This window comes from Cervus elaphus, chromosome 21, assembly GCF_910594005.1.
Source record: "Cervus elaphus chromosome 21, mCerEla1.1, whole genome shotgun sequence".
Taxonomy (NCBI): Eukaryota; Metazoa; Chordata; class Mammalia; order Artiodactyla; family Cervidae; genus Cervus; species Cervus elaphus.
This window is the reverse complement of record NC_057835.1, coordinates 5,123,598-5,147,255: the sequence shown is the minus strand read 5'-3', so window position 1 is coordinate 5,147,255 and position 23,658 is coordinate 5,123,598. Positions and strand designations below refer to the sequence as shown.

Genomic DNA, 23,658 nt, shown 5'->3' with positions numbered 1-23,658 from the left:
CCACCCAGGTATTCAGGTTCAGATGGGTGGGGTATTGGGGCAGAAAAAGTGTTAGTCGCGTCCAATTCTTTGCAACCCCATGGACTGTAGCCCGCCAGGTTCCTCTGTCCGTGGGATTCTCAGGCAAGAACACTGGAGTGGGTTGCCATCCCTTCTCCAGGGGATCTTCCCGTCCCAGGGACTGAACCCAGGTCTCCCACATTGCAGGCAGATTCTTTACGGTCTGAACCACCAGGGAAGCCCCATTTGGGTAGGGCTTTAGTCAAAGGCAGCCCTTGACAAGCTGCTTCTCTCCCTGAGGCTCAAACTCTTCATATGCAGATTGGGCAGTGATGCCTACATAAGCTCTACCAATAACCAATAACCGGGGCTTTCACCCTGAGGTTGTTAAGCTGACAGTGCTCCCCAGAAGGGGGCGCCACCTCAGGTGGTCCGCCCTGAGCAGCAGGTCTACTGCAGGTCAGGCCCCCCTGCTGTCCACACCAGTGGAGTCTGGTGGGCCTGTCCCCTGCCAGGGTGCAGACAGCTGTGCTGGCCCTGCACTAATCCAGTTTGACCACATGTCACCAAAGATTTGGAGCCTCTTAGCTCGTGCCTACCTACCTGGTTGCCAAGGGCATTTCCTGGGGCAGGGGTCTATGTTCCTTGGTTGTCTGAGCCCAGCACAGCCCTGCCATTCATCTTCTCAACTTGACTCAGCCTGTCTGGAGCCCAAGGGCTGGGGGTGGCCGTGGGAAGTTCTTATTCCTTGGTTATCTCCTCCCCACAACCAGCCTGGTCCAGCTACCAAGGAAGGCCTCCTCAGTGTGGGGACATGTCCCCTGAATCTGGAAGTCAGGATGTGGAGGGCAGGCTGCAGGAAGGGGTCTGCAGTCCCCATTTCTCCAGTGGCACTGAGGAAGGCTTGTTTGGCTGTCAGGCCTGTCGGGGCAGCAGCAGGTCCTACCAAAAGAGTGGGAATACCCTAGGCCACAGGATTTACAGGCCCTGCTGTACCCACTGTGGCGGTTCTAGATCAGTCCTGGGCTAGACTTGACTTAGGCTCCCCACTTCCTGGCACAGAGAAGATTCACCTGCCATGGGAGGAAAGCCAGCTGCTTTGCCTTCAGGAATGTCCTCTTGCATTTGGTCTGCCGAGCCGGCCCTCCAGGGTGGAAGACTGTCCCCTTGCCAAAGAAAACACATGTGCAAAAGGCAGCGGTATGACTCCAGGGCTGCATGGTAGACTGCCACTCCCAGTGCAGTGCCTGCACCTGCCTGGCCTCTGAGATGCTGCAGGCCCAGAAAGATGCCCCCCAGACTCCTCAGTGTCTCCTGCGGCGCGGGCCCAGCCTTGTATACATCAGCCCGACACTCCAAGTTCTATCAAGAGTGGCATTTATTCTCCTCGTGGAGGTGCGGCGCTCCGGGGAGCTGGTGCTATTGTGCTTAGGAAGGAGGTCTGTCCGTCCGTCCGTCTGTCCGGCCGGCCCGGCCCCAAACGGGGGCGGAAGAGGGGCACGGCCCGAGTAAAAATCCCGGCCTGTTCCGGGTGGGAGTATGTACAAGGCGGCGGGGTGCAGGCGGGGGTGGGGGCAAGGCGGGCCGGCAGCCGCAGCCCCCACCCGAGGGCCCCCGCATCTCGGGCCCTACTCATAGAATCAGTACAAAATAGGTGCTACCTAAACGTTCCTTCTACCTGAATTCGCTAAGTCGGTTATTGTGCTGCTTAGTTATGGGGGCGGGAGGGGGCCCATGGCTTTCCACGGCGGCGGGGTGTGGGGAGAAGCGGGAGACCCTGGCCAGCCCACGGCCCTCCGGCCTTCTCCTTAGGTAGGTAGGTAGATAGGCGTGTAGGGTAGGGTGGGGCACCTGTGTGTGCCTGTGCATGCGGGTGTGCCCAGCACAAGTGGGCAGGCCCCGGTCTGGGAGCTGTGTGAACACTGAGCTGGGATGGAGGGGTCTTGGACATGAGCCCTGCTGTGCCGGGCCCTGAGGCCCAGGTCCACCCCTGTGGACCCAACTGTAGAATTCTCCGAGGCTTGTTGGGAGACCCGGAGCCACTGGGCCAGGTCAAATGCTCCAGCATGCACCTTGTCCTCTGACCCAGGACCCTGGCCTGACGTGACAAAGCTGCCATTGCCAGGGGATGGAAGGAATGGGATTCGGTATTGGTGGCCCTGGTGGCGCTGGGCCTTGGGGCCTGGGTCTGTGCCATCTGAGCTGAGGACCCAGGCCCAAGTCAAAGCAGAGCCCCCTGTGCCTAGCACTGGCCCCACGCTGGGGCGGGGAGGAGTGAGGGGCCCACGCTTGGGTCTAGGGACCGCGGCTTTCTCTGCACCTGTGACCATCCCTGGCCCACCAAAGCTGGTTGGATCCCTCCACCAACATGCACCTTCCCTCAGGTCGTCGCACTCCTGGCGGACTCAGCAGTGGGCCTGGCACATAGTAGGTGCCTAATGCAGGATGAGTGGGTGATGGACGACTGAAGGAGGGGTCTTGGGGAAAAACACCCCGCCCCGCCCCTGAAACCATTACACCCGCCGGCCTCTGCCGTGGGGGGGAGTGGGGGGAGGGGAGGGAGGAAGGAGCAGGAGAGGGGGGAGAAAGTCTGCGCGTCCGGCCCCGCGCAGCGTCCCTGATCTAGGGGCCTATGGGGTGGGTAGGGCAGGGGAATACCTGATTCTCAGTAACTCTAGAGGCGGCGGCAGCTTCGCATGCAGTGCGCATTATTGCTCTATAGTCGGCTTCGGACTAACTAAGAGGGACTGGGAGCGGGCAGCTCCGGGAAGGGACGGGAGAGGGGCTGGGGCTGCATGCAGTGACGTCACAAAGGCGGCGGCCAATGGGGCGGGCCCTTGGGGCGGGGTCGTCGCCGAGGCTTTGGCATAGACGGGTGTAAGTTGGCAACAGAGTGAGGGCGGGGTCTGGGGCTCGGGGAGGGGGCCGCCTCTGAGAGGCGGGGCCTGCTGCTCCCGAGAGGCGGAGCCCAGGTGGGCGGGGTTCGGGGGCGGGGAAAATGATTCTGGACATCCCAAGCCCCCGGCGTCGGCGGGAAGGATAGGGGCCTCTGCGCCCCTTCCCGGACCCGAGTGCAATCCGTTCATAAATAAAACGTACAAATACAGAAAGAAAACCCGACGCATCCGCAACCCCCCTAGGGGGCTTTACCCGCAAAGCGAATACAGAGAGGTGTGTAGAGGGCCGTGCCCAGGCCTGCCTGCCGGGCCCCAGGAATCCGTCCTCCAACACCGAATGCCCGGGTACGAGGGAGGGGGCCCCGGGGCAGGGCGGGAGCGGGGTCTGAGGAGGTCGGATAAGTCCATGCGGTTTGATATGCGTCATTATTATTCGTTATGGAGGACAGAGCCTGGGAAGCCGGGCTGGAAGAATTCGGATTTGGCAGAGGATGAGAGGCGAGGGTAGGAAAGCGGCTCGGACTGAGGCCCCGGAAGGAACCCAAGGGAGAGAGGTGCCGCCGTCCGCCCCAGTCCCCGATCGGCACGCGTCTAACACTCCCGGGGCTCAGCGGACACCGAGGAGGAGGCGCAGGTAGCCTCTGCGCCCCTCACCCTGCTCCTCCCCCGCTGCTGCTCCCCAACGTCTAGGCCGCAGGCCGGGCTCTGGAAGGCTTGGGAAGGGGTGGGGAAGACCTGAGTCTCTGCCACGCGATCCAGGGGCGCAGAAGAGGGAGGAGGGGGGCGCTCCCTACCTCACCCCACCCCGGTCTCAGAGACCTAACTCGGAGATGAGGTTCGGTTCTGGGTCTCCTCGACCCTATTGCTGGGAAAAAGCCTGGGGCACCCTGGAGGGGAAGGGAGGGGGCTCGGGGTGGGTCTCCCCTCGGGACCCTATTGCTTGAAGGGGCCCGGAAGGCCCCTGGCGGGCGGGGCGGGGCCGGGCCCCCTCCCCCTATTGCTGTGAGGAGGGGCCCGCCCTCCGGCCCCTCCGCCTGGTCGCCGGCGGAGACCTCCCTGGGGGCCCGTATTGCTGAGAGCCAACCCGTCTGGCGGAGGTACCGCCGCCCTAGGCCTGCACAGGGCTGAGCTGCGGCGGCGCGGTGGGCGCAGGGGCCGGGGGACCGCCGACGGCGGCGCCCTTGAAGCAGGCCGACTCGTAGTGCTTGTTGAGATAGGACTTGAGCGCGAAGCTCTTCTTGCAGCGCTTGCACTGGAAGTGCTTGAAGGCGGAGTGCGTCTGCATGTGCGCGCGCAGGTTGGAGCGGTCGGCGAAGGCCTTGCCGCAGTGCGCGCAGCCGAAGGGCTTCTCGCCGGTGTGGGAACGCATGTGGCCCTGCAGCAGCCAGGGCCGCGAGAAGGCCTTGCCGCACACGCCGCACTTGTGGCGCAGGTCGTGCGTGAGCAGGTGCATGGCCATGGCCGGCATGGACACGTACACCTTGCCGCACGTCGGGCAGCGCCGCGCCAGCTGGCTGTCCAGGCTGCGGTGCGTCTGCTTGTGGCGGCTCAGGTTAGACGACGTGGCATACGTTTTGCCGCACTCGCCGCACGCGTGCCGGCCTCCAGAGCTGCCAGCCCCAGGCCCCGCGCGCGCCTCGGTGCCCGCCCCCGCGCGGGGGCCGCCCCGACCCCCAGCCCCCGACCCCGCACCGCGCGTGCCCGCCCCGACCCCGCCTCCGCCGTCGCCGTCGGGGGCAGCCGCCGAGGCTGAGGAGGGGGCGGCGGCGGCGCTGGCGTTGGCTGCCTTACGACGGGAGCGCCCGTCGGTGATGAAGAAGGCGTCAGCTGCGTAGCCCTCGCTGACCGCCGCGTCGCCGTTGATGTAGCCACCCGCGGCTGTGGCCAGCTCCGGGCGCGGGGTGGGCGGCGGCGCCGAGCCCGCGGCCGCCGGGCCCAGCTCTCCCCGCACGGCCGCAGCGTACATGGGCTCCGGGGATGGGCCTTTGAGCAAGGCCGCCTCGGCATCGCCATCGTAGACGGAGGCGGGCCCCGCGTAGTCGTTGAGGTATCCTAAGGGCCGAGGCGGACAGACAGGCAGACAACGGGAGGGGAACCGGGCAGCAGGCAAGACACACAGGAGGGTGGCGAGAGACACCGGGGCCGGCAAGAAGGGAACGGGGAGGACAAAGGATAAGGGGCCGAGGGAGAGTGGGGCAGGGAGGATGGCGACGGCAGGGAAGGGAGGAGAGAGAGGAAAGATGAGCCGGGGCCCGGCCGGGCTGCACCCCGCCCTCGCTGGAGGAGGGAAAGACTCGCATCTTCGGGCGCGGCTGCCTCCCCCCGCCCCCCCCCCCCTCCGCTTCCGCGGAGCTTCAAGGTCAGGGGGGAGGGGCGGCACTTCCCTCGCCCTCCTTCCCCTCCTCCCCTCCCCCTCTCCCTCCCCCTCGGGTTCTCCCCACTTCAGCAGTTTTCCTTGATTATGCAACACACTGCAGAACCGCAGCGCACAAAGCCAGGACCGCCCGTCCAGGGACCTCGTCGCTCCTGCTCTCACGGTTCCCACTGGCTCATCCACCGTGCCCAGAGCCTGTGTCCAGCCTCGATGCTGCCCTGTTCTGGTGCTCCGGGTCTCCCAACAAGCCTCAGAGAATTCTACCTCCCTTTCATCTTCCAGGTCTCCCACTGCTCACTAGATTTGACCACCTTCCATTCCAGCCCTGTCTCCCTCCATCCACTCTGTTTCTCCCCACTCCACTCCTTTCCGTCATCCTGCACAGTTGGGTACCACCTTGTTCCACATTACCCCCTCCCCCCAGGCCCTAATCCTTTGTGGCGCCTTCCTGAACCCCACGAAAGGTGACCAGGGAGACACTGTGTTGGAGGCAGTGCCAGGGCATGCAGCAGTGGACACCTTCACAGGGACAAGCTGCAAGCAGGCAGCGTTATTCATGCCTGCAACTGCAGTTGTTCTCAAGGCATGAGATGGATCTCACAACCTCAAAGTCTCAAATACACACCCCACACGATGAAAGAGTCTGGCTTCTTCAGAGTTACCCTCAGCCTCTCAGACTCTGTCAATTCTGGAGTCCCCTCAGGGCGGGCCGCACCCTGAGCCAGGCCTGCACCACCTACTCACGCAGGGTCAGACATGCAGCCAACCAGACACACTCTCAGCTGGGGTTGCCAGTCACATGGGCACATAGCGGCCTCGGAGTCACATGGTCCCATGTAGTGGCACACAAGACAGGCACACACTCATACAGGGTCACACACAAGTGCACATAGTCACATGGCCACACGCAGTCACATGGGTGCACACAGGCTCGCACACAGGCTTATGTTCCTGCAGGTCACACTTGTTTTACCACCCCAGGCTGCTGGCACTCCCAGCCCCCTTGCCCACTTGCTAGCAATTGTCCTTGAATTTGGGCACCCTGACACAAAGAGCCTCCCCCTGCCTCCAGCACTTGGACTTCCCTGCCCACAGCCCACCTGCCCACACCCTTCTCCCTGACCCCGCTCCAGGGACAGGGGCACTGCTGCTGCCTCTGCCCCGACAGGTGGGCGGCCCCCACTGGACCACATGGCTACTCCCTAGAGCTCCTAGCACTTCCTAGCAGGGGAGGCTAGAGGTGCAGCCAAAGAAAAGAAGAGGGTTCTGAGGCAGGCTGTTTTCTGAGTGCGGTCTGCATACATTGCTGGGTCCTGTCATGTCAGCAGGGTCCATTCTGTGTTGGTCAGGGCGTGGGTCAGTGTGTTCTTCCTGTTCCTGACCCCTGTTCCCCTCGTTCTCTCCTGCATCCACGCTCTCCCTGCCCAGCCTTGGCTCCGTTCTGGCCTACCTATGCGTTCCCCTCTCCCTACCCCCATCCCCTCCCAGGTCCTCTTCAGCCACTGCCTCCTGCTGGTTCTGGTTCCTCCCGAGCCTATTGCCGAGGGTTCCTGGTCCCTTCAGCCCCACTCTATGACCCTCTACCCCTTCCAGCACTGAGCCCCTCGCCCGCCACCCCCAGCCCCATCCCAACTCGCACCTTTCTCCTGCAGTCGCACGCCGAGGTCGCTCCGGGCGCGCCCGTAGGAGCTCTCGAGGTCTGCCGAGGAGAATGTGTCAAGTTTGACCTTCTTGACCAGGAAGGATCTGGGCATGATTCCTGCGGGGCTCCGGCGCTGTGGGCCTGCGGAGCCGGGACGCGGGGGGGCTGCGGCCGCGGCGGGGCCCCGTCACCATCCGAGGAGCGGCTGAGGCAGCGCGGGTCCCCACTCTGGCCTCTGGATGCTGCCGCGCGGTGCCGTCCTCTCTCCTGCCTGCCCGTCCTGCGTTTCCTCCTCTGCTGCTCCGGACCCCTTTTTCTCCTTCCTTCCTTTTCTTCTATTCTTCACTGCTCTTCTCTTCTCTCTTCTCTTCCTTCCTTCCTTCCTTTCCTCCTCTGGTCCCGGCTTCCCAGCCCGCAGTGCCGCCCCTGGACAGGCGGGGGAGGAGGCTGGGGGGGGCGGGGAGGGGGGGAGCGGCTCCGTCCCGGGCCCGGAGGCTGCGAGTGGGTGCAGGGCTGGCCCGGCTCCGCGGCCCCCTTCCCCTCCCCCCCGCCGCCGCGGCGGAGCCTCAGTCAGCGACCCCCCATGCCCCCGGAGGTAGCGGCGCGGGGCCTGGAGAAGGCGGCGGCGGCGGTAGTGCCGGCAGCTTCAGCACCGCGGCCAGCGCCGGCCCAGCCAGCACCTCGGCCAGCGACCGGGCGCGCACAGCCCGAGCGAGCGGCGAGGGGCGGGCCGCGGGGGCTCGGCCGCCGGGCGGGGGTCCTCGGCGGGGGTCTCTGGGAGGCTTGCTTTATTGTTCTGCAGCCGGAGCGAGCGGCGGCGGCGACGGCGGCGGGCGGGGGGCGGGGGTCCTGGGGGGGAGGGGTGCTCGGGGAGGGCGGGACGAGGGAAGGTGGGAGGGAGGGATGGGGGCTCCGGGGGCGGGGCTCGGCGCTCGGACAGCTCCCGGGCCCAGCCTCCTGCGCCCGCGGCCGCCTCTGCCTGCGGCCCGACCCAGCCTCTGGCTTTTAAAGCCCAGGAGCGACGGTAGGGGGAGGGAGGGGTGGGGGAGAGGACGGCGGAAATGGTTGCGCGGGGCCTGGCCCCCGCCAGGGTCTCCTGGGAGGGGTCTTGGGGATGCCGCGGCCCCAGCTCGTGTGGAGTTCCCCCAAGAGGCTCCGGGAACGGAGGCCCAGACGTCTGCAGCATTGTGCGGCGTGGGAGGAGAGGTGGGAGCAGACCTAGGGCCCACGAGCCCGGACTCGGGATCTTTGAGGGAAGAACACAGGGCGGACCCCAGAATGGTCGGTCCGGCCAGCCCAGCTGTCGGGTGTGGAGGCGAGGGATCTGCGGGGGCAGGTGGGGGAGGCGAGCGGAGAAGCAGCGAATGCTGAGGCAGCGAAAGCGCTGTGTGGAAGTGCTGCGCGCACCCTGTGCCGCAGTGTGTCCCTGCCGCTCGGTCACCCGGGCTGACCCTGTGCCCGCTGGAGAGGCCTTCTGCACCCCCGCCCTTCCCCCAAGGGGCGGAGGTCGAGCGCAGCGGCGATGCAGCGAGCGGAGTGTGAAGGCGGAGAGGGGGGCTGCTGTGCCCTTGCTCCAGAAATTCGGTTTCACTGGTGGTTTTCCGCCCTCCCGCGCGCCTGCAGCTCCCCCACGCGGCCCCGCAACCAGGCGGATAACCCTTCCCCCGGCCGCCCGCCCAGAGTTTACAGCCCGCATGACGTCTGGCCCAGCGACCAATGGCTGGCGCGGGGGTGCGGGGAGTTCCGGGCCGCACAATGGCCGCGCTCGGGGACATATGTCCCCAATTAGGGCCCGGCGCCGCCATTGTCCCCTCACGCGCCCCCGCCCTTGGCTCGGGTCTCCCTGCTCCGAGCGCGCCCCCAAGCGGCCGGCTGTCTCTGGGGACCAAGGTCGCAGGGGCGGCCTCGGGACTGTGCGGGCGCGCCCCGGCCGGAAGCGCGTGCGAGGCGGGGGCGCGCGCACCTGTCGCGGCGCGCGGTGACCTTGTGCGGGGCTGCTCGGCGGGCCCGCGGACCCGGCCAGACGCGCGGCTGGAGGGCCGCTCCGGGGGCGCGCTTTTGGCGGCGCGCCGCCGCCCGCCGATCTCTCGGCTTCACCTAGCGTCGCAACACAGGAGCCGAGCGAGCGTGGCTGTGAGCGAACCGGCCCGGCGCCGGGCGCGGGGCGCGGCAGGGACCGCAGGCCCGCTTTGTGGCGGCGGTGGGATATTCATCTTGCGTGGCTGGTGCTCCCGAGGGGCGGGGACGGGACGCGGCAGCCCCCTTATCGCGGAGCCGCAGCCGGCGGGGCCCGCAGTGGGGGCGGGGGCAGGGATCCCGCTCGGCGGAGCGGCTCATCCCTGCCCCTTCCCGGGGGGCCCGGCGGAGGCGCAGCCGGAGGCGCGGGGCCAATTAGCATTTTGATTGCGGGACTGGGGGCCCATCTGGACCGAGGCCTAATTACCGGGCGAACCCTCGGGGCGCCAGCGGGACGTGCCAGGCGCAGTCCCTTCAGCCGGAGCTCCCCACCTCTCGCAAAGTCCGCCCCAACACTGCGGTCGGACCGCGTCCCTGTCCACCTCTGTTGGTCCCATCGCCCCGTCGTCTGTCGTGCGCTTTTGTTCCTCCACCTCGTCCTCTTTCACTCCCTTGGCCGTCCTTTGGCCCCACTCCGCACCTCTTTCCTCAGTCACATTCCTCCATCGCCCTCCACTTTTCCCTCATCTCTGTCTTCATTCAGGCTTCCCTCAGCCAACTTCTCTGTTTCTCCTTCCCCGGCTCCTGGTGCCAGTTCCTGCCTCTCTGTCAATTTCCCATCCCCTGGCTCCCAACGTTCTTGATGACAGGGCAGTGTCAGAGCACTGACACATGTGTCCCCCCCGCCAGGCGCTCCCAAGGGGATCATCTGGGCCGCCCTTGCTTGCCCTCGCGTGGTTAGAGCCTGCAGCCCCTGGGGCGCTCAGCAGGGAGGGGCAGCTGGGCCTAGGCCCTGGCCATCAGTCCAGAACAGTTGGAGTGTGGAGTGCACATGGGGCCCGTGAGCAATTACTCAGTCCTCCTCGCCTGCCTCCTTTCAGGCACCCTGAGGTCGAGGTCACTGTGTCCCACGATGGGGTCCAGCCCACCAGCGAGAGGCTGGGAAAGGACAGTTGGAGATACTAACGCTTTTGGAAAGTTGCAGCCCCTTCCCCTCGGGCCACCATGAGTCTTCCACTGGGGCCTTTCTGCGGAAGAGGAGACCGGGGTCTCTGTGGCAGACCCAGTGGTTCCGTGCTCTCCAGCACCCCAGGTGTGTGCACGCACTGCACCCCGAGGAGCCTCTCAGCCTGAAGGTCTCAGTTGCCCCATCCTGCTTCACATTGCAGCAGCAGCTCCTCATCCATGTCAGATGGGAAGGATTTGGTGTTGGTTCTGTGTTTCTCTGCCTGCCTCTGCTTCTAGGTGTGTGAGGCCTGGCAGGTCCCAGGTAACCAAAAAGTCAGACTTTAGGGGGAGACACACAGGTATTTTACTACACAAGAAATGAGGCTTCACCAGAAAGGACATTAAACAACAAATATGCAAATTCAGATTTTGGGGTTTGTTTTTTTTTTTTACATTTCATTATAGAAAATATCAGATATGCACAAAAGTGTAGAGCATCAGACTGTGTGCCTGTCACCACCATCACCTAAGACCAGTTCACAACCAATCTGGGCTCATCTCTGTCCCTCTCCCCATCACAAACTGCCACTTTTCTCTTAGGAAATAAACACATAAGAGCAGGTGGGCCTGGCTGTTGTATCAGAGACCCCCAGCCTCCTGCTCTGAGTTGATCTAGCCCTGCCTGGGGATACCAGGAAGTCCCACTAGGCTCTGCCTGCTTCCTTTTTGGGGAGGAGCATCCCCTTAGCCTGCTGTGTCCAGTGTCTCCAGCTGGCTATTGGTGAGGCCAGCCTCCCCAAAGTGGCCCAGGTCCCTCCTCAGTCCAAGGGATTCAGCTGCCAGAACCACTCACAGTCTCCGTCTCTCATCCTCAGCCTAAGCTGTAACTCCCAGAGAATTGAAACACCTCTGTGCCCGAGTTCCATGTGTTAACATGGTGTCTGCCCGATCAAGTCACCGGGCACTTGAGTCCAGGAGTGTTCTTTGGGGAATTTTAGAGGAGACTCCAGAGCAGGGGCAGAGTGAGCCCTGGGGAGGAGGGAGAAGGTGACCAGAGGAAGGCCAGCGCCAAGGTCAGCTTTGGCAGCGGGTAGCCGGCTGCCATCCTGCCTGCGCTGCAGAGAGGCTTGATGGGCGGTGGCCTGGCAGCCCGTACTTCCTGATATAGTGTGGGCCCCGTATGCTTGTTTCCCTGACCTTGCCACGGGGTTGCCACTTTCATTCAACATCTGCTCTGGAACTTGGGGTCCATGGCCTGGAGCAGGCTCCTCCCCCGCTCTCCCCAGACCGAGGACAGGCTTGCGGCCTCCTCTCTGCTGCCCATTTACCTTCTCACTCTCACAGGAACCTGAGACCACACTTCCTCACCAAGGGCACTGGTCAGTCTTCTAAACACTTGCTGGCCTATGTCCCACCCTCCATTGCCACTCCTGGGACTTTTCTCTGGGGTGCACACATGACACATGGCCTCTATGGTCCTCCTGGGAAGGACTCTGGTTCCATTGCCTACGGGGTCACCTTCAGTTGTCAGAGGCTCCAGGGGTTGCCCCTGGCCCCACATCCCAGCCTTCTAGTGGTGGCCAGCACCCAACGGCTGATCAATGTGGAAGGCAAAGACCTGGCGTCTCAGCCTGATGCGTGACATCTCTGGTGAGCCATCCTGACGCTGGAGCCCTCGCAGGTGCTGGGCTGGCCTCGGCCCTCCTGCTTTCTCTCTTTCCTCCTCGGGGTTGACCAAGGGGCATGTCCTCACACTGCTGCCTCAGTGGTTCCCTTTTGGAGAATGTAGACAGGCGTCAGGAACAAACGGTCCAAGAAGGCAGGCAGCAGGAACTTGGGCAGACTCACCCACTGCCTGCCTGGCAGCGAGGACCCATCAGTGGTGCAGGCAGAACTCAGGCCGAAGCAGAAGGCCGAGGTCTGATGGTTAGACTTTTGGCCAGCGGTGAGCAGGGATCACACAGCAGGGAGGAAACGTGGCAGCAGGCCCAGGACCTGGTGTTTGGGAAGGGCAGGAGCAGCAATCACCAAAGGGACTGGGGGTGGGATGGCTGTGGTTCATCTCTATTGATGCCCCAGAGGGAGGACAGCAAGAGGCGGAGAGCTTTGTCTAGCTGCTGAAGGCCCAGCCCCTTGGTCACATGTACTGAGGTAGGCTCCGAACTCTGCAGCCAAAGTGCAGAGGGTAGTGAGGGTCAGGCCTTGACTTAAGCATCAAACTAGTTGAACTCCAGAGAAACTAAGGTGGATGTCACTTCCAGCACAGAGTGCAGCTACAGGAACCAGATTTACCACCCTACCTGGAACAACTAGAGAACTGGACAAAATAGGGCTTCCCTGGTGGTCCAGTGGTTAGGAATCTGCCTTGCAGGGGACACGGGTTCGATCCCTGGTCCAAAAGGATCCCATGCGCCACAGAGCAACTAAGTCCATGCAACACAACCACTGAGCCTGTGCTCTGTAGCTCACAAGCCACAACTACTGGAGTCTGGCACCCTAGAGCCCATACTCTGCAACAAGAGAAGGCACCGCAAGGAGAAGCCTGAGCACCGCAGCTAGAGAGTAGCCCCTGCTCTCCACAACTAAAGAAAGCCTGCACACAGCAACAAAGACCCAATGCAGCCAAAAATAAATAGCTTTTTAAACTGGACAAAATAGATGAAACAATGGGCCTCAAGACATTGGTACTGGGCAGCAAAGGACAGTGACCCCTGAGAGGGCCATACCCAATAAAGGACACCTGAGGAATCTCATTTGTATGTGGACTTGACTTAGATGCAAGACCCTGGACTTGCAGTCTGAGCTGAGTTCTGGGGTGGGACGAGACGCTGGAGGTCTTGGGAGGAGCCAGATGGTGGACTGTGGTGGGCTACTTACATTCGTGGCTCCCAGGATCCTGCTGGTATTCACACATTTGGTAGATCCTTCCCATTCTGGCTCTGGGTTTGGCCACATGACTTGCTTATCCATTGGGATATAGTATGAATGATGCATGCAGATGGTGCACACTGTGGCCCCTGGGTCTTGTCCTCTTATAACACTCCCTCTTGCAAGCCAGCAGCAAGATAGTCTGCTGAATATTGAGACACTTGAAAAGAGGCCCTGGAGGATGGGGGTCATCTTGGACATTCTGGCCCCAACTGAGATCCCAGCTGATGCAGCCATATGAGCAATTCCAGCTACACATATGGAGTGGAACCACACAGCTGAGCCCAGCCAGCCCACAAAACCATGACAACAAGTACATCATTGCTGTTTGAAGCACCTGAGATCAGGGTGCTTCTTTGTATTCACTTGTCTTCCACCCTTGAGTCCTTCCTTCACTGTTCTGCCTGCCCAGCTCAAGTCCCACCCTGGATTCCTTTCCAGCCTGCATCCAGCCCACCCGCAAATCCTGTCTGCTATGGCCTCAATGGGGCTCAGACCTGCCCACAATCCTCTCTGTTCCCCTGTGCCCTTCTCTCCCTGCACATTCATGCAGCCTTCTGGTCCTTCCCCACATCCTCCTCAGATGGCAGTACATCTGTGCTTACAACTCCCCAGAGATTTCCCGAGGCCCTGGTCCCCTTCCTCAGCCCAGCCTGTCTTCTCGTGGCTTCTCCTACACGTCCAGTTCCACCCTGCGTCACACCCTCACACTCCCTCTTCCCAGAAGTCTCTCCCCCAGAGCTCCGCACGATCGCAACTTCTCATATCAGCTCAAATGCTGAATCCTTGCAAAGCCCCAATCCCCTAGCTGAAGGAACCCCACCCTCCTCCAGCCACTTTGACAGCAAAGAAGTAGGTGCTTCAACCTGGGTCACCCTTAGGCCATCAGCTCCAAGTGGGCAGAGGCTTTGGGTCACTGGGTGGAAACAAAGCCCACCCTAAAGCCTCACTGACTGACCGAGCGGAGCCCAAGCTTCTGGAGCCCAGGCAGCTGGCATGCCTTTCTAACCCCTGTCCACATCTGACAGACAGCCTGGGCATCCCAGGCCTGGCTTGGTCACAGGCACTCACCCAGGCAGCCGAGCCCCTGGCTCACATTCCACACTCCATACCTCCCTGCTGCACTGACCCCCAACCTATCCCAGTACCTCTACAGCTGGGCTCTGCCCAACCTCTTGAGCCCATCTCCTGGTAGAACCCCTCCTGAGAGGTAGGGGTTCCTAGCCTTGAGCCATGAACAACAGTTGCTCCCTGGGATTGCCTAAAGCCATCCACCTAGCCTCCAGACTCCACTCCAGAGATGGGCAGAGATGCTGGGAGCCAAAAAGTGAGCAACACTGAGCCAGGGTTCCAGGCAGGGCCAGTGTCACAAGCATGTGACATGAGGTCTGGGAGCCAGTGCTTGGTTTAATGCTCTAGTGCTGCCATCTGGAAATTAATAACTTTTTTTTTTTTCAGTTGAAATTAATAACTTTTTAACAAGGACCTCTGCATTTTCATTTTGCATGGGGCCCTGCAAATTATGCAGGTGGTCCTGGTTCCAGGGACACTAAGCTGGCATGAAGCACAAAGACCAGACTGGGGTCATGGGCATGGCCCTGAGGAAAAACCCTGACAGGAAACCGAGGTGACTTCTCTGCTCCCACAGCAGCCTCCAGCACCCAGGAAGCAAAAACACCCACTGCTCAGAGAACATGGGACTGGGGCCCCACAAGTCAGGCAGGAGCATGCTCCAGGGGCACCGTGGGTCTGTCCCCAGCAGGCCTTGAGCTCTGGCCCAGGTGCAGCAGCAGCAACTCTGGGGAGTGGAGTCCACCAGAAGACACAGGGCTTGACCTTTGGCTGTGCTCTTGTCTCATTTCTGATTGGACTAGAAAAGGCATCTGGCCCAGACTGAACCAATCAGATTCTGACTCATTGGTCAGCACTTCTACTGACCGTGAAAGGCAGTGTGTCCCACAGTGTCCTAGATGCCTGGCTGCTTGTCAGGCTCAGTCCCACTACTATGCTACCATCTTCCAACCCAAACTCCCCGTTGCTTCCTGGCAGCCTCCCTGAGGCCCTGTGAGCTGTGCAGGAGGGAAGGATCCCGGAGAGGCAGCTCCGACTCACACAAAGAAAACCACCAGGCTTGAAGCAAGAGGTTGCTTTATTGAGAAGAAGGCCAGTGGTGGGGTGGAGGCGGGGGACTGGAGGGGAAGGCAGAACGCCTCTTGGGGTGGGAGAGGGGTGGGTGCCTGCTGGCAGCATCACACGTCCGGGTCCCACTGAGGGTTCCCCCCGTCGTAGGCACCGGTCTTGCGCAGCACGATGCCCGGGCTGAAGGCGGTCCCCAGCGGCCAGTGGCGGACCACGTGCCGGTACGACATGGCCAGGCAGTCAAAGTAGTTAATGTTGAGCTTCCTGGCAATGTACCGGCCCAGGTATTCCATTTGCTGTGTGAGCGGGTGGCGAGTGGAGGTCAGGTCAACTCTTGCTCGTCCCTCCCCTTGCCAAACCGCACCTCCAGCCCTGCCCGTCAGCCCTGGCACCCTCTCTGCCGGCTACCAGCTTGAGGGCCCGGGCCAGGAGCCCATTGTATGCACCATCCAACTGCGAAATGGCCCCATCTTAAGAGCCTAAACAGTGGTCGGCGTCCCGTTGAACCGAGAGGGGAGAGAAGCGTGTCTGCGCCCGCGGCGGGTTGGGTCGGACGCACCTCGTAGCGCTCCGACAGCTGCACCAGCACTAGCGGCTCCAGCTTGTGCCCGCACAGAACCAGCTGGAAGAAGCACCTTCGGTAGGCTAGTAAGGGGCAAGTTGCTCAGCCCCGGGACTCTGGGGAGCGGGAGCGGGGTTCCGGGGGCGGGGCGTGGGCCCGCGTGTCCGCCCCTCCCCACTCCACGTGGCTTCCCGTCCCTTGCGCGCCCTCCCGTAGTCCGCGGCCCTTCCCTCGCATCACCGTCTGAGTTGAGCGCCAGGCGCACGTAGACCAGGTGCATGGGGCCCTGACACACGGTGCGGCCCTGGATGGAGAAGTGGTACACGCCGCGCGCGTGGTTCAGCACCAGGCGGCGCCGCGGCAGCGACGAGATCATCAGCCACAGGCCCACTCCCACGCCGTACGCAGGGAAGCCCCAGGTCTCCTGCTTCTGCACCTGCGGGCGCAGCAGGGACTCCCTGAGCCGCCGCGGGGCCGGGGGCGGGGTGGGGCCGGGCCCCCGGGGTAGGAAGGTCGTGGGGGCGCGCCCGGGAGCTCAGACCTCGCTCACGAGGCCGAAGCTGATGAGCAAGATGCAGACTATGAAGAGCAGCGTCCCCTTCCACAGCGTGTCCAGGTAGTACTCGAGCACGAAGACTGGGGGCGGCGCGGCGAAGACGCGTGAGAACACCGGGCTCCTGCTCGCTGCCCGAGGTGGCAGCGCCAGGGCTCGGGCCCGGAACAGCCAGCCCCACGTAGGGCCCGGGCCCCCACGTCAGGGTCCAACCTGCGGTTCCAGCGCCTAATCCGGCCGCAGCAGGCCGGGCCCGGGGCTCTGGCCCCGCCCCGCCCCGCCCTATTCAGATTCCAGTCCCCGCCCCGCGTCCCCCCCGCCCCTCCCCCCCGCTCCAGCCCCAATTTCAGCGTTCGAGTCCCGGTCCCTGACTTAGGTCCGCGCGCACCGTTGGGCTGCTGCTGCGTGAACGGGTAGAAACTGTTGTTCTTGAGGCGCCTGGCGAGGCTGCGCTCGGTGCAGAAGAGTCCCTGGGCCCAGAGCTGGAAGGGCTTACCGCTAGAGGTCGTAGGCAGGCCGCTGATCCGGCCCTTGGGGGCCTGGGTCGGGTACGCATAGTCAGATGGGCGGCTCGTCTGTTGCCACTGCCCACTGCCCACAGCTACGCTCATACCTGGGAGAATAATGCCTCCAGGGCTGCGGTCAGGAAGGAGCAGGAGGTCTGAGGAGAAGACAGGGGAGCGACAGCAGGTGGCCGTCTAGGCTGCGCGGCGCTGGGTTCTAGAAGCTCTGGGTAGTTGGTTCTAGAAGGGACCATTCTGTTGTGGTGGGCGTGAACTTCCCGGCTAGCCCCTGCCCCACTGGAGGCCCCCCTATACAGCCTGGCTCACATTACGTGCTCGGATCACGCCTGCCGGCCTGCATGATGTGCCATGTCAGGGTCAGTGCTTTATGGGTGGTAGGTGGGCAGGCAGGATACAGGGATCCTTGCCCACCCAAAGCTCATGCTCACTCCTCTCACCTCCAGAGCTGGAGCGGCTTCACCTGGGCCTGTACGGCATGTCAGACCGGCTGACTCGAGCCAAGGAAGGCAGCCCTCTGCTCACCCAGAAGTGGTATCAGCCTGTGGGAGCTGGACTTGAGTGGCCAGGGCTTCAGTGAGAAGGACCTGGAGCAGGCCTTAGCTGCCTTCTCAGGCATCCCTGTGTGCTCCCACCTGGCCTGTGCTCCCTTAGGGCTCGGGCCCAGAAAGGCCCGCCCCACGTAGGGCTCTGGCCGCCTTCGGGCGGGTTCAGCCTGGATTCCAGCGCCAAATCCCAGGCTAGGGGCCCCTCGCTTCGGCCCCACCCCCGCCCCCGTCGGATTCCAGTCCCCGCCCTGCATCCAGGCCTTTTAGTCCCTGACTGGGGTCCAAGTCAGCCTTAACAGTGAGACACCCCAGGCCTAAGTTGGAGAGAAATCGGCAGGCAAGTGCCCACAAGGAGCCCATGACTGAGCGTGATCACCCTCTCTCCATTGCTAGCTCTGTCCTAGTCAGCCTCACATACTATCAGAGGCAGCTCACCTTAGTGCCCTAGGGTGGGTCACACATGCACACACAGTCAGTCCAGGAGGGAACTGGCAAGGCACAGCCACAGGCAAACTCAGGAACTCTGGGGGATAACCCCAAGTAGTTCCCTCAGGGACAACCCCTGTCCCCTCACTCTAATCCCAAAGACCACACACGAGTTCCAGAAAAGGTTTTATTATAACAAAACACTCAAATATCCAAAACTGGGAAAAGAGGCAGGGCAGGGCTGGCTGGCAGAGGGGCCTGGAGCTGCCTAGCTGGGGGAGGGGAGGCTGGTGAGCAGCTGCTCCAGGCACCATTGGACTTCCTCTGGGCACCTGTAGGCCTGCTTCAGGCCCCGGGGAAGGCAGCGGCAGGACTCCAGGTTGAGGTACAGCAGACCTGGGCAGCTGCTTATCACAGAGCTGTGGAGGCAGGGCAGGCCACGGCAGGTTAAGCACTGGCAGGGCTGAGCCAGTCTAGGGAACCCTTGCTACCCTTGCACCAAAGCTGGCTATGCCCCCTACACCCATTGAGGCCCACCCTGAGTACCCTTGGGTGTCCTTAAGGCCAACCCCAAGCAGGGGCTTGGCCAGTATGGGCTCCCTTTTCTGACCCCTGGAGCTGGGAAGCCATGCAGGACGGGAGCTAAGCTATACTGGCTCCAAGGAACTAGGGGGTTGCTAACCTGACTGTGCCTGGTGTAACCCGAGTGCCCCTGAGGTTGAGGGAGCACAGGGCCAGCTGGGAGCACCCAAGGGTGCCTGAGAAGGCAGCTAAGGCCTGCTCCAGGTCCTTCTCACTGAAGCCCTGGCCACTCAAGTCCAGCTCCCGCAGACTGTGACACCACTTCCGGGTGAGCAGAGGGCTGCCTTCCTTGGCTAGAGTCAGCCGGTCTGACATGCCGTACAGGCCCAGGTAAAGCTGCTCCAGCTCTGGAGGTGAGAGGAGCGGGTATGAGCTTTGGGTGGGCAAGGATCCCTGCATCCCGCCTGCCCACCTGCCACCCAGGAAGCACTGACCCTGACACGGCAGATCATGTAGGCCAGCAGGCGTGATCCGAGCACAGCCGCGCAGATCCAGCAAGCGCAGGTGAGGGGAGCCGTGGAGCAGGCGGCCCAGGACTTCGTCGCTCACAAAGCTACAGGTGGAGCTAGCAAGGCAGAGCTCCTCAAGGCTGGGGAAACCTGGGCCAGGAGTCATCACTCGCCCGGAAGGCTTGGGCAGCCACGTCAGGTTCAACAGCCGCAGCACCTGGGAGCAAGGCCCAGGCTGCAGATGGGGAGGGGGGTGACAGGTGCAAGAGATGGGGCGTCAGGTACCTGCAGCTGGGGGCAGCCTTTCTGCAGGGCCTCGATAGGCAGCTGGAAGGGAGTGATGTTCTGGTTGAGGCCAGTGCTCACCTCCAGGACCTGGAGCTGTGGGCAGCAGCTGCCCTGTAGAGGTGGGGAAAACACGAGGTCGGGTGTTTGGCAGTCCCTGGCTTGGCATCCAGCTCTGCTCCTGACTATCACCAACCTACCAGCAGTGCACCCAAGATGGCTGTTGTCTGGGGGTTGTAGGTCAGCCACAGCTTCCGCATTCGGGGTCCAGCTTCCTCCAAGAAGCTTACCACAGCCGTGGACTTCACCTAGGGACCCAGCACAGGGGTACCTGCCACCTCAGCCCAGGGTTCCTTGGGGCCCCTGGGGACATAGGGCTCACCATTGAGTGCTGTATGTCCAGGCTGTGGAGCTGAGGGCAGGCTTTGGCTATCATGATCAGAGCGTCAGGGGTCACACCATGACAGTCAGAAAGCTTGAGGAAGGTGAGCCGAGGACAGGACTCACTAACCAGCTGTGGAAGACAGAGGGCCAGCTGGGGGTTGGAGAAAGGCAAGGGAAAGAGACCAACGGCTGGTGCCAGCGCCACTTCACTGTCTCAGCAATGAGCTCCTTTCTGGCCATACCAGGCCTACCTGGGTGCTCCCACTTTTCACTCCTCCCTCCTGGAGGAGATGCCAGGAACAGAAAACCAAGCAGGCATCCTCATGGGGCATCACTGGGCCCCCACGGTACCTGACTCACTTCCTGGAAGTACTGGGCAACCCAGAGTGTCATGGCTGATGTTTAGGGCAGCCTCCCGCTCTCACCTTCAACACAGGGTGTACCTGGGACTTCCAATGAATGAGAGTCAGCCTCTGGAGCTGTGAGAACCTGGGGGGACCGCAGAGGCAGAGCTGCAGGCTGTTTCCTTGCTCCCCTTCTGCCAGCATTCTCCCGCCCCATCCCCTTGGTGCAGGGATGCAGGAAGGGGCCTGGGGCTTTCAAACACCACAAAAGTGATGTGAGGGAGTAAGAAAAACATGGAATTCCTCACCGATTAGGCATAAGCCGCTCCAGGGAAGAAAGGAGCTTCTTCTCAGCCTTGGCCCCACTCTTGGCGGGGCGGCCAGCCAGCGGGGGAGACAGGGTCAGGGTGTGCCAGAGTGCAGGCTGGGAGGCAGCCTCGTTCCAGCGGCGACACACGCGGGCAGCCCTGGGAGAAAGGATCTGCTGAGGGGCCGGGCCTTCCGTGGCCGACGCTCGCCCTCATTGGCTGCCGCTATGGGGTTTCCTAAGAGGGAACTGCCCCCCGCAACTCTCACAGCGCCGCGGTCAGTTCAAAGTGTGGCACCGGGGGTTCCAACTAGATCCTGAGAGACTGCTGCCGTGGACACGTTTGCGGGCGCTAGGGCCCCCGCTGAGTGCCTATGCGGTCGGCCTGAGCTACGGCGCTGCGCGCAAAGGGCCTAGGGTACCTTCCGAGAAAGGGTATAGGCCCATCCGCCGCCACCAGCAACCCGAAAATCTGAAGCAGAATTTCCAAGGGAACGCGGTCGCCCCAGCCCGGGTCGGGCTCCTGCAGCGGCGCGGGCGCGGAACTGGGCTTGGCCTCGACCGCGCGGGACCCCGGGGACCGCAGCCGCCGAGCTTGGCGGGCGGCGCGCCTCTGCGCGCGGAGGCGGGCGGGCCCCGGACCTGGCAGCACCAGCAGCATGCTGTCCGACTGCAGCAGGTGGTACCCTGAGCCGCTCGGAGCAAGTCGGTCCCACCACCAGTCTTCCGCCGAGCGGGTCTGCGCCGCGGCCGGGTGCACGACCCGGACTCGGCGCCGAGCCGGGTGGGCCAGCCTTGCAGCCCCTGAAGCCATAACCGCCCGCCGGGATCCAGGTTCCACCGGGGGACGGAAGGGGCGGGCCCCATGGCGGAAGGGCGGGACCGGGGCGGGGCCTGGACCTCGGGTCGGCCCCTCGCTATTGTTAGCACCTGACTTCCGGGGCAGGGCTTCCGGCGCTGGGCCGGGTCGGGAGAGCGCGTTCGCCGAGGCCGGGAGGTTGAGTTGCGGCTCTCGCTCCGGCTCAGCTGCGTCTTAGCTCTACTGTCGTGGCCCGGGGCGGAGGCGGCGCCCTCAGAGTGTGGCTGGACGGACGGCCGCCGGGCCTGGCAGCGCTCAGGATCAGGACCGGGAGGTGCGGGATCTGGGCGCACCGGTCGGCACTCCGCCGCTCCCCGACGTAGGGCAGGGCGCTGCCCGCCGCGGTCACACCCCTAGCCCCGACTCGGCTCCGACTGTCCCGCGGCTCGCAGAAGCCGCAGCGGTGTGCGGCGCCCTTTCCCGGAGTCCTTGTTCCGTCTCCGTAGGCGCGAGTGTGGTGGCGGCGGTCTCGGACACTCAGACCCGAAGGTCATCTCTCTCTTTACTCTTTCTGCCCTGGGCTTCGACGCTTCCCGCTACCCTGCCTGTCTGCGGGGTACGTGTATCCTGGTGTCGTGTCCCGGGTTTGCCCGGCCCCTTCTACCTCCCATACCCCACCCCTGGCACCCCACTCAGTATCCCTGGTCTTGGCCGCCTGGTGCTCTCCTTACTCCGGTTTTGTGTTTTTCTGTTGTGATCCTGCATGCGAGTCTGTTCCCTTCAAGCCAGACCAGGTTTTCAGTTCCCAGAGCCGAAGCATCTTCTTTGGACCTAGGTGGGGAAAAGAAGAGCTGGCTGTGACCTTTGCCCTGTCCTGGAGGCTCCAGCCTTGGCCTGAATGGCAGCACCCCCGCTGGGCCGTCTGGTGCTGACCCACCTGCTGGTAGCCCTCTTTGGCATGGGCTCATGGGCTGCAGTCAATGGTATCTGGGTGGAGCTGCCTGTGGTGGTGAAAGACCTACCCGAGGGTGAGTCTGGGGGACCGGGGGACGGGGGCGAGGGCTGCAGCCGCTCTCCTTCCCTGGGCGTCCTGCCCCTGACACGGCTGCCTTCTTTCTTTGCTTGCAGGTTGGAGTCTGCCCTCCTACCTCTCTGTGCTTGTGGCTCTGGGGAACCTGGGCCTCCTGGTGGTGACCGTGTGGCGGCGGCTGGCCCCGGGCAAGGGCGAGCGGGTCCCCATCCAGGTGGTGCAGGCGATGAGCGTGGTGGGCACGGCCCTGCTGGCCCCACTGTGGCTGCAGGTGACCACAGTGGCAGGGCAGGAGCACTCTGTGGCCTTCCTGGCTCTGGCCTTCGTGCTGGCGCTGGCCTGCTGTGCTTCTAACGTCACTTTCCTGCCCTTCCTGAGCCACCTGCCGCCTCCCTTCTTGCGGTCCTTCTTTCTGGGCCAAGGCCTCAGCGCTTTGCTGCCCTGTATCCTGGCTCTAGTGCAGGGTGTAGGCCGCCTCGAGTGCCCACCAACCCCCACCAACGGCACCCCTGGGCCCCCCCTCGACTTCCCAGAGCGTTTTCCCGCCAGCACCTTCTTTGGGATCTTGTCCACCTTATTGGTCATTTCAGCTGCCGCCTTTCAGGGTCTCCTGCTGCTGTTGCCATCGCCACCATCTGTACCCACGGGCAGCCCAGGGCCTGGCCTGCAGGTGGGAGCCCCAGGAGTGGAGGAGGAGGAAGAGGAAGAAGCCTCACCCCTGCAGGAACCCCCCAGCCCGGCAGCAGATGCCACCCCCAGCCCAGAACCTGTGGCCCCCAGGCTGCTCTCCACTCACGTTGCCTTCCTGCTGGGCCTGCTGGCCGTCACCAACGCTCTGACCAACGGCGTGTTGCCCGCTGTGCAGAGCTATTCCTGCTTGCCTTATGGGCGCCTCGCCTACCACTTGGCTGTGGTGCTGGGCAGTGCTGCCAATCCACTCGCCTGCTTTCTGGCCATGGGTGTTCTGTGCAGGTACACAGGGAGCCCAGGCCCCTCGGGACGGGATTTAGGGGTGAGGGCCGGGCCAGGCACAGCCAGCTCTGAGTTTTGACTTACCCTTGTCAGGTCCCTGGCAGGGCTGGGCGGTCTTTCTCTGCTGGGCATGTTCTTTGGGGCCTACCTGATGGTATTGGCAGTCCTGAGCCCCTGCCCGCCGCTGGTGGGCACCTCTGCAGGGGTGGCCCTTGTGGTGAGTAGTCTGGGAACAGGGCAACAAAAAGGGTGGCAGTCGGGAGGGGTTTGCCTCAGAGCGGGGCATCTCCGCTCAGCCTGCTGCTGTGTCCACTCTCCCAGGTGGTGTCGTGGGTTCTGTGTCTGGGCGTGTTCTCGTACGTGAAGGTGGCTGCCAGCTCACTCCTGCATAGTGGGGGCCAGCCGGCATTGCTGGCCGCTGGCGTGGCCATCCAGGTGGGCTCCCTGCTCGGCGCCGTGGCCATGTTTCCTCCCACCAGCATCTACCAAGTGTTCCGCAGCGGGAAGGACTGCGTGGACCCCTGTGGCCCCTAAGCCTAGTGTGGGGGACGTACTTTGCTCCCCCCACCTGTCTTCAGGGTGTGGCTGCCACAGAGACTGCTTGTCCACTGCCTGGGGAGGCCCGCCTCACATGCGGCCTGCTTACAGACAGTTGCACACTTCACAGGCGACCCTGGCACTGTAGGCCAGGTGGGGGACACACAGCAGGCTCAGTGCCAGGGCCCAGCTGGGGACGTGGACTTGGCCCAGGACCTGTGTGGGATTTGTATAATAAAGCATTTTTATTCCATGA

At 63.2% G+C, this 23,658-nt stretch overlaps 3 protein-coding genes across 8 annotated transcripts; 1 reads left to right on the top strand and 2 right to left on the bottom strand.

Moving 5' to 3' along the window:
- Positions 1-1,360: 1,360 nt before the first annotated feature.
- SCRT1 (scratch family transcriptional repressor 1) lies at positions 1,361-7,726 on the bottom strand. The gene is made up of 2 exons (XM_043879777.1): positions 6,911-7,726; positions 1,361-4,949 (listed from the first exon to the last, which is right to left on the bottom strand). Exons 1-2 carry the CDS (start codon positions 7,023-7,025, stop codon positions 4,006-4,008), a joined length of 1,059 nt encoding a protein of 352 aa, XP_043735712.1. The 5' UTR covers positions 7,026-7,726; the 3' UTR covers positions 1,361-4,005.
- A 7,377-nt stretch (positions 7,727-15,103) lies between these two features.
- On the bottom strand, positions 15,104-20,923 carry LOC122679231 (F-box/LRR-repeat protein 6-like). Of its 4 annotated transcripts, XM_043879673.1 has the most exons (12): positions 20,487-20,923; positions 20,066-20,224; positions 19,839-19,902; positions 19,412-19,543; positions 19,230-19,337; positions 19,030-19,143; positions 16,832-16,879; positions 16,607-16,757; positions 16,207-16,301; positions 15,906-16,101; positions 15,663-15,748; positions 15,125-15,399 (listed from the first exon to the last, which is right to left on the bottom strand). In XM_043879673.1, the coding sequence occupies exons 1-12, from the start codon at positions 20,876-20,878 to the stop codon at positions 15,214-15,216; spliced, it is 1,731 nt and encodes a 576-aa protein (XP_043735608.1). In that variant the 5' UTR covers positions 20,879-20,923; the 3' UTR covers positions 15,125-15,213. The 4 variants fall into 4 exon arrangements, with proteins under 4 accessions (XP_043735605.1, XP_043735608.1, XP_043735606.1 ...); XM_043879671.1 differs by having other exon boundaries at positions 15,214-15,399; positions 15,663-16,101; XM_043879670.1 differs by having other exon boundaries at positions 15,104-16,101.
- SLC52A2 (solute carrier family 52 member 2) lies at positions 20,922-23,658 on the top strand. 3 transcript variants are annotated; one of them, XM_043879742.1, is made up of 5 exons: positions 20,922-21,479; positions 21,699-21,891; positions 22,484-22,865; positions 22,959-23,082; positions 23,187-23,658. In XM_043879742.1, the coding sequence occupies exons 2-5, from the start codon at positions 21,762-21,764 to the stop codon at positions 23,397-23,399; spliced, it is 849 nt and encodes a 282-aa protein (XP_043735677.1). In that variant the 5' UTR covers positions 20,922-21,479; positions 21,699-21,761; the 3' UTR covers positions 23,400-23,658. The 3 variants fall into 3 exon arrangements, with proteins under 3 accessions (XP_043735677.1, XP_043735676.1, XP_043735675.1); XM_043879741.1 differs by having other exon boundaries at positions 20,958-21,197; positions 21,992-22,865; XM_043879740.1 differs by having other exon boundaries at positions 20,960-21,479; positions 21,992-22,865.